A 9,334-nucleotide genomic window follows, 5' to 3' on the forward strand; every position below is an offset into this window, starting at 1 on the left:
GTGGAAAAAGAAAATTCTTGAAATATCGGGAAGTGTATCGCTAAAAAGGAAATGGGACAAAGTCCATTTGAAACTAAATTAAATCAAGACATACATTGAGTATGTAGCTTAAACGTTCAATAGAGTTTCTGCTGCACTGATGAGACAAAGTGCCGGCGAACAGGAACATCAAATATTTAAGTAGACAACGTTCCTCCAATTCATTGATGAAAGAAATGACTGGAGAATTAGCGCCCCTCAGTGTTGATATGAATTAACCAACTTCTAATATTTGCATATGTTGGACATTTAGCTATAAAGAAACTCTACTCATTCCACAGAATCAAGGTAGAGAAGTACATCCATGATTTTTTGGAACCAGTGCCAGTTCAAGCTTTAGTGGCTGGGTTTTTGCACATCAGTCAGACGCCGTGCTGTTCAAAGCAGGAGAGCTTCAATCGATTTGGGGGGAGTTCAATTTCCTCCACAAGGGCGTAAGGAAGGATGTTCAGCCACAAAAAGACATTTTCCTTATCTTGGTGGCTGGGCTTGTTAAAAAATCCTATTGGCCGCTGTCCCGTCTTGTCTTTCATTTTTCTGTCACCGTCCACGCGGAGCCTTTCTGTTGATATTTGCCAGGCTTTGTGCCAGTGTCTTTGTGAAGAGTGCATAGGATTTACCACAGTACGTGTGGGTCGTCTTCAACAGCTCCTCTTCTAGAGGATCCAGCAAAGACGTCACCGGGTCGGCACCAAACGGAAACTGTGACGACAAAAACAAGTCGGTGGTTAGAGATTTGACCTTGTGTGGTGTTTTCAGATCGCTGCAGCTTGGTTAAAGCATCGGAGTTGTTAAAAGTCACATGACTGAACTTTCACAAATACTCAAAATATACAGATGATTGATTTCATGAAGGAACGTGCAGACTATAGGCTGTTTTAAACAATGGATGACATGACGGGTCCACAAAAGTGAAGCCAAACATCTAAATGGTTACAGTATAGATCATAAGCCCCACCTCCTTCATGTTAGTAGATGGGACAAGGACCAAAACAAAAGTGAAACTGCACGTTAATGGGGTGAAACCTCATGATTTAAAGCTGTCACTGACCCGCGACAGATCCACCAAATTACATCACTAGTGCAAGATGGATACATTTTTGTAAAGTGGGAGAAAGTGGAGATGTGAAGTCTTCATCCTGGCAGAGGAGCTACTTCTTCATCGGTTCTCTTTTGAAAACCTCCACATTCTAAGTGCCCTTCATTTTTTGCCGTTTTTGCCCAACCTAACCTCTACTCTTTGGAAAAGTTCCTCATTAATGTGAGCAGCCTTCAGTTTGCTGCTCTATCCCAGTCCTTCTCTTTCTGGAGCTGATCGCCCACTTCCTTCACAAAAGGCTTCTTTCATTTTTAAGGCTGTGCTGTTTTCAAGACCTTTTTCTTTTTGGATTGTCAGCTGTCCTCAAGTGTCTGCACAGCCTCCAGTGTTTTGGCCTCAGCCGACTCTTGGGAGGATGCTGGTGGTTTCACGCTTCTTCCATTTCACAATTATTGAGGCTAGTCTGCTCCTGGGAACACTAAAAACTTGAGAAATATAAGATATGGTTTTATATCCTTACCCTGATCTATATTGTTAAGGTCTACAGAGACTTCCTGCCCGTCCCTTGATTGGTTTTTGTACCGACATGTATCAGTTCAAATTGCCACACTTTTTAACATCCCTCAAGGACAAGTAAAGCAAACACGATGCAACGGAAAACTATTTCATAAACTGAACGTGCAAGTGCTGTCATTCTAAACAACTACATATTACTTTTACTAAAAAACACTGGACATTCCATAATAATGCAAAACAAAATCTTGAAAAGGAGACGATGTACAGTTTTTGACATGGTAAAACACAGTTGTACTGATCTGAATTAAACAAAGGTATGAGGAAGATTTGTGTGCATCCATCTGATCTTGTGACTCCAGGTAAGATGTTCCTCCCCTATCCACTTCCTGTTTCTTAGGAAAGCTGGACAATGAGTGGTGGTAGCCTTAAGGTAGTAGTAGTATTCTTGGAAACCTACAATGAGCATCTGAAGATCCCAACCAGTGTCAAAACTCCCCCGAGGATGCCTCTTGACCCCCTGCTGTTCCGGCGGAATCGATCAGATTCCCTCTGTAACTCAGCTAAGTGCAGCTCTGGGCAGCATTTGGCCTCGGAAGATGTCTTCCCGTGGATAAATTAAAAAATCAAACCTGTGAGGCCCACTGGACCTTGGCCGGAGCTCCACATCTAATCTGATCGGTCAGCCGGGTAAAACATAAAAAAAAGGCGTCCACATTGTTGTTGCAGTCGGTTTTATGCTATGGGCTTAACGTCCAGTGATAACCGGGGATTACGGGCGAAATTTGATGTCTTCCCAATAACGAAGGAGCCTTTACAATGCTCCGAGGAAATCAAAGAGGAATTACCATTTTTTTTTTATGCCGTCTCATTTGCTTGCGGTTTGGTCCCTGATATTGGGTCACAAAGAGAATGTTTTTACGAGAGTGGACACACACACACGCGTGCACCCGCCGGTCATAAAGTTGCATTTACAGTTGGTGTATTGATTTTGTGCGGCTGATGGGGGGGCTGTTGATGTGCAGACTCCCGACTCTGGATGTACCATCGGCTGTAAAATTTAACTGCCTCTTCCCGGGCTCTGCGTTTGGCAGTGGAGGGAGGAGAAGGAGCTTTTATGACGGACAGACTGCTGTGGTCTGTTCAAGAGAGGGCGGGCAGACAGACAGGGAGGAGCACCGCTGCTTCTGTTCCCTTTCCTTTGTGTGAGGATGAAGAGCGTGGACAATGATTTTACATTCGTCAACACCTAATTGACGACAGTCTACTCAAATTAGCCTCATTTTAAAGCAACTACTTTTAACTATACATAAATGTGACACAAAAACAGCCTGTGAATTGATTTCTCCAAAGATTTTCAGACAAGAACTCCAGATAATGTCTAAAGTCTGTATCTTCTTCTGTCTTCTTTGTGTTTGGCTCGTCTTTTTCATTCTGAGTTAGTTGAGGTTTTTTTAGTTTTGCGGACATTTCCAACTGTACTCTCACGTGGGCTCAATCACACATTTTCTGGATATTTTAAACAAGGGACTAGCGGGAAAAGTTCTGGAAAAGGTTGCTTCAGGATGAGGAATTGACAAACTAAATACACAGATATCCTTCTAGCGTTGAAGTGAAAAGTTGTACATCAAATATTGCGTCTTAGTGTCATCGCAATAACTGTCAATAGCAACACTGTGCTGTTCCCAGGCCGACAAAAACGACCGGTCCATCCTAACCTGTGCTCTACATGTGAAGAGTGATTCCCACCTCCGAGGCCTCAGCTTTCCAGGAAGTGCTCAACCGTTTGCCAGATTCAGTCTTTGCTTTTCACAAGTGCCTGATTTAAGCATAACCCCCTCTCTTTATGACTGGTTTTCGTTGAAGTCTTGTACTTCTTAAACTTTGACATTGATTAGCAGCCATTTAAGAAAATTGAGAAATAAAGAGTATACATTACTCTTTTACTTCTGCTGGGCATTTGAAGCCAGTTTCTGAACTTTCCCTCTTCTACTGAGCTGCCAGAGTCGTCCTATCCTGTTCGTTATTCAGTCTGCATATTCCCTGAGGTTCTGCTGCGCACGCAAAAGCTGAAACGGATGAAATTGTCCGACCCGTGAGATTAAACACGCACAGAATCAATCCATACTCCTCCATCCTCCTGGCAAACCAGACTTAATAACCTATCTATCAAAGTATCAACACCTACCCAGGCTATTAGGGGAAAAACAGTTTTAATGCACGCTACGGTCCTTGTGTTGGGGTTCCACGCTCATCGAGCCAGTGTATCAGGACAGGTGCATGTGTGTCGACTGGCATAATTGATCCCGATCGTATAAAGTCTTAACTGCAGGCCATAGATAAGGTATGGATCAGCCTTCGCCTTGATCTATGTCCAATAGTTAGTTAATAGGACAGGACTGAGATGGCGAACGGTGATGGCTTCATTAAGCAAATGCCACTCCTGTCGTCGATATCATTACGCTGCTGGTAAACAACACATAAACATCCTCACAGGGGAAATTAGTGCTCGCTCAATAGTCTGCCGGTATTATTACAGTCTACTAGACTCTATGATGTCACCAGCACTTTAAAGGAGACCCATTATGCTTTTTCAGTCTTTCCCAGACCCTGTAGTGGGTTGTATATGTGTTTTGTGTATACGTTGTGCATGGCTCAAAATCCCAAAGTCTGCAGCAGACGGACTGAAGGAGGAGCTGAATCTGGCTGCGAGTCTCCTTCTGCTGCAGCAATGAAAAGAATAAAGAAACTAAATGTTTCTGAACACTGGAGCCTGTAACGCCTTTTAAAGAAGTGACCCAAATTAAAATGATGAACCCCCAAAAACAAGAATAATGAGTCTCTCTTTAAAGTTGTTCAGGGTCTGCACCCAATCCAAAATCTCATCTCATCCCTCGTCGGGGAAGGACACGGAGCAGTGGAGGAGGGCAGGGGGGTCACCGGGGGTCAGAAGAGGTCGTCTCCCATCAGATGTTGCTCTAAATTACACATGAGGCACTTTGAAAAGGCTCAACACGTCTTATTTCACCTTTATGTACCTGAGAGCCAGTAACAGGCTGACAGAGTTTCTTGCAGTCACTGTTTTTAGTTGGTATTTAATGAAGGTCTGCAGGGAAAATATGAAGGAGGCGTATGAACTTTAATCCTGAGGAAAGGCAAATAGATGCTCGGAGAGAAATGTATCTCTTTAGCAACAAAATTAGCAGGTGTTTGTAGTTTTTTTTTTAACCTGCAGGTAAACTTGCTAAAGTTCCAGACTAACTACTTTTCCTTTGCCAGTAGAGGAGTTTCTCTTTATGTGTTTTTCCCATTGTACATTATGTCCAACCCCAAAAAAACCAAAGTGCATCCTTCCATAAAGTATCATGGAAATCTGTCAGGTAGTTCTTGCGTAAACCTGCTAACTTACTGACAACTAAAACACTGACCTTGGCAGAGGTTACAAAGTATTTTCAGTCAAAAGAGTCAGATCCTCTAATCAAACGATATCAAACTTCCTTAGCTCTACCTCTTCAACCATCAATATCTGCCTGTAGAACTGCTGCAGGCTGTGAAAACATAAAACTCTGAGACAAAGCCTTTAAAAGCCATAAATACAGAGGAACAGACAATAAAACCGGACTTTTTTTCCCCCAGTTAATATTTTAGATTATTGACATTTTGGGTTATTAAATTAGATCAGACGCACACTGCGAGTTTCTTTATGTCTTCATTTCGTCTCAGTAATAAAAAGAAATTGATCACCAAGGCCAAGCGGAGGTGCAAGAGCCATCTTTCACGAGGTGTGGACCAAATTTAGTTATTAACGAATTAATGGAAGGGTAGTTAATTTTACAACGTCAAATAACATTAAGGGAGATGGATCTGCTCTTTTTTCCCCTTTCATGAGTTCTGTGTTTTACTTCTAACTTCCAGCACATAAATACAACCGTGTCTAATCTGTGCCCTGGCTGAGGGAAATGAGAAGCAACCTGTGATGGATATTGAACTCACAGGGCTTGGGTATGGACTTCAACCTCAGTTACACAAACACAAGGGGGATGCTTACTTTTCGTATGGCCTCGTACACGGCTCGGAAGGCGGGCTGCTTGTGGTCGTGGTACACCCCTCGGTTTCCGTGCAGCACGTAGACGCCGTCCTCCTCGGCCGACGCACAGTTGCTGCCATAGATGCAATGATCGGGACGGTAATTCCACTTGCACGGGAACTCCAGCAACGTCTCTGCGAATGGAAGCGAAACACAAACATCGTAAAGTAACAGATATGGTATGCAGATGTCTAACATTAATGTGTACATGTTGACGATATAGTAATATCATAGTAATTCCCCCTTTTAACTTGGGGCTTGTTCATGCTCCTCACCAGGGTTGTGGTGGAAAATGATATTGAGAAGGTCCTGGTCCCCCCAGGTTATGTTCAGTTTGTATTTCTGGAGCAGAGGCATCAGCAGCTCCTCCCAGCGCAGCCCCACAGACGTCATGTCGTTCTGTCGACACACACGAGAATCGACAACAGTCAAAACTTTTGTAGGTATTAGTGCAGAGCTTCAGTTTGCAACAGCATCGAATGAATCCGTGGTGGACAACTGCAGTAGGAGGAGGACATCTAGTGGCCAATAATGGTGGTACACTGATAAATTCTTGGCAAAGCCTGCCCCTCTCTCAGCCCCTACCTTAAAGAACGTGTTCCTCATCCTGGTCATGTTCATGAGCATGACCCCCGAGTTGATGCCCGTCCTGCCGTAGTAAGGGTGGCGGGCGAAGCGGTTGTACCAGGCGATGCGGGGCTCCTCGTGCTCGGGGGCCATGGCCGCCAACTGGGAGGAGTTGAAGCGGGGCAGGAACGCCCACAGTCGGTCCACGGGCTGCAGGAAGAGGATGTCAGAGTCCACGTACACGACCGAGTCGATGTCCTTGAGGATCAGCTGCACAGATGGAGAGGGACACAGACGTTAGTCACTCAGAATATGGAGACAGTGTGGAGGCTCTGCAGTGTTGTGATTGGTGCATCAAATTGATATGTGCCGCTCAGGGGAATTTTACATTACATGACACTACATTCCACTAAAGTGTCCTTGAATATATTAGGCTAAATGTAGCTTTTCATTTATTTAGCATATATAACAAGTATTATTTCATGTCAAAATTCAAATTAGTATTTTTGCAGCCTCCGTGTCAGATATTTACAAAAAAACTGAATGAATAATTGAACCAGGTCAGAGTTAAACTGGGGTCTGTCTGAAACTCACGGGTAAGAAGAGCCTCTGAGAAGCGCAGGGTTTGAAGAGTTTCTTCCACTCGGCTGCGTTGTCACTGGGGAAGCTGATGGAGTAAACCGTGTACTTGAACCTGGAGCGGATAAATCCAGGCCACGACGCCAACTGTGACAAAGACGGGGGTGTTCAATAACGGAAATGGTCAACACAAACTCCGGGTCACTAACACTGTTATCTAATCTAAAGATTCCAAATGTTTCCTACTCACAGCCTCCATGAAGCTGGTGTGGAGCTGATCTTCAGCAAAGATGTGCAGCTCGAGTTGTCTGATGCTGAAAAGCACAGCGGACTTGATCATGGTGAGGGTCTCCTCCAGCCTCTCCCCACAGGCCACCACAGCCAGGTGCATGGGGGGTTTGGGTCGGCTCTGGACGCTGCCGCCAGCCTCCGCCTGACCCCGCTGACGCATGACGTACCTGAGTAAGTGAGAGCCGTACAAACGGATGTTTTAAAAATTTCGGGAAAAACAAACACGTCCATTAGTTTATCCATTGCTTTAGAGATATTTCTAGCACAAGGCTCTTCCACCTCCTCTAATAGTTGAAGTCATCAAGTTTCCTGACTAACACTTTTTTGTAAGGTAATCTAAGTCCTGACTTGAAATCCTGCATTGTGAATATCCAAGCACAGTCTAAGTGAAGGCTTCATCAGGGTATCTGTCTATTTTTATGTCCCTTGAAGCAAAAGAAAACACAATTTAAAAAATAATAAAAGGTTGTATAACACAAAACTTGCACTCTAAATATCTTTTTTGGGGGGGACATGACATGAGCCAAATGTCAAGCTACTGGATGACATTTTAATAAACCCTCCAGAGAAATAAAAGGATGTGACCTTGATTCTGTTAAGTACCAAAACTTAGCAATCTAGAGAAGTGTGACTTTTTTTATTGTGAAGTTAGTTTTCAGATCCTTTTTCTTCTGCCTTAAATGACTCAAAGTATTGTTTGACTGAAAAGCACCAACGTGTCATTTAAGAAAACAAATACCATCGTACTCTGGTCCCATTTTTGACCAATTGTTTCTTTCCTCTATCTAATCTCTTTTGGTCCTGAGCTGGTGGCCAATCAAACAATTAATGGAAACTTAATTAGCTCCTCCCACCCGGCCCTCTCTTCAAAGCCTTAGATACACAAACAGTGAGGTGTGAACACCAACTTCAAGGTGCATCTACTATATCTTCTTCTTCCTGCCTCCCACCAATCACCTACTTGTCATTGTTATTTTTTATAATGGCCTTTAAAAAGTGCTTCACAAATAAGAAAACAAAACATCAAATGCAACCAGCAGATCAACACAATAACATCAGATCAGAGGCAACACATAACACATCATTTTAGAAAAGGAAACACAACGATCGCTCAAAACAAGAGTAAAAAAACAAAAGTAAGTTTGGAGAGATGATTTTAAAACGCGACTGGTCTGCAGCAACAGAGAAGTCGAGGCTGATTGACGTGAGCTTCAGTGCAGCAGCGTCACATTCCTGCACATACCCAGCACCGTGCACGGTCTATACAATCACTCGAGTGCAGTATTACAAAGTGAAATGCACTTGTATAGAATTAGTTGTCTAGATTTCCACTGGAAACACTTTTTCACACGCACACACACAAACTGTACCAGTGGAGGTTCCGGGGCCCGGTCTGATCCGCGGCCCCTCGTCGGGGTCCAGGCACCGGGACGAGGCGGCTCCTCGGCCCGGTTCCTCCTCCGGACGGGTCGGTGTCCAGCAGCTTGTTGTACACGTACAGGCCCGAGACGACGGCGAACACCGTGCACAGCGTCAGTGCGCGACCGTAGCGCCGCATGATGGAGTCTGAAGACTCGGGAAGACAGTCATCACACTGAAACTCAGCCTCTCATAATAAACGTGAGAAACGGTGAGGCACTTCCGGTTGCAGTTTAGCAAATAAAGGTCGTGCTCAGGATTATCAGTTGGAGAAACTACACCCTCTGGTGGTCGTGCACGTCTTTTTTTTTAAAGCGACAGTTCACCCAAAAGGGACAATTCACTCATTATACTTGATATACAAGATACATGTATTGGTCCCACACACATGCACAGACACACTCAAGCAAATGGAGGAAATTTGTCCTCTGCTTTTGCCCATCTGGTGAACACAGCAGGACACACAGAGCAGTGGGCAGCCATGCACGGCGCCCGGGGAGCAGATGTTGGGGGAGTAAGGTGCCTTGCTCAGGGACACTTTTACAGTGGGGTAGGGAGAGTCCTCTTGGACTTTTTGGAACAGATCAAGGTGTTGTCCATCCAGGTTTTTTTGTCACTCCGTGGAGTCGAACCAGAGACCTTCCAGTCTGATTTCCGTAATTTTCTGCCCCTGGTCCCCTCACCACTATGCAGATGGAGGGGTGGGTGAAAGTGTTTGAGTCCACAAAACCCTTCTGGAGTTTCAGGGATAAACAGCGTCGCATACAAATCCAAAACAACTGAAGAAATTGGAGACCACT

At 44.4% G+C, this 9,334-nt stretch overlaps 1 protein-coding gene across 1 annotated transcript; it reads right to left on the bottom strand.

The window, feature by feature from the left end:
• Window positions 1-347: 347 nt before the first annotated feature.
• gxylt1b (glucoside xylosyltransferase 1b) lies at window positions 348-8,673 on the bottom strand. Its single transcript, XM_061078587.1, has 7 exons — window positions 8,477-8,673; window positions 7,075-7,282; window positions 6,840-6,971; window positions 6,264-6,515; window positions 5,954-6,077; window positions 5,640-5,812; window positions 348-741 (listed from the first exon to the last, which is right to left on the bottom strand). Exons 1-7 carry the CDS (start codon window positions 8,671-8,673, stop codon window positions 580-582), a joined length of 1,248 nt encoding a protein of 415 aa, XP_060934570.1. The 3' UTR covers window positions 348-579.
• Between the last annotated feature and the right edge of the window lie 661 nt (window positions 8,674-9,334).

This window comes from Limanda limanda, chromosome 1 (genome assembly GCF_963576545.1).
Source record: "Limanda limanda chromosome 1, fLimLim1.1, whole genome shotgun sequence".
NCBI classification, from domain to species: Eukaryota; Metazoa; Chordata; class Actinopteri; order Pleuronectiformes; family Pleuronectidae; genus Limanda; species Limanda limanda.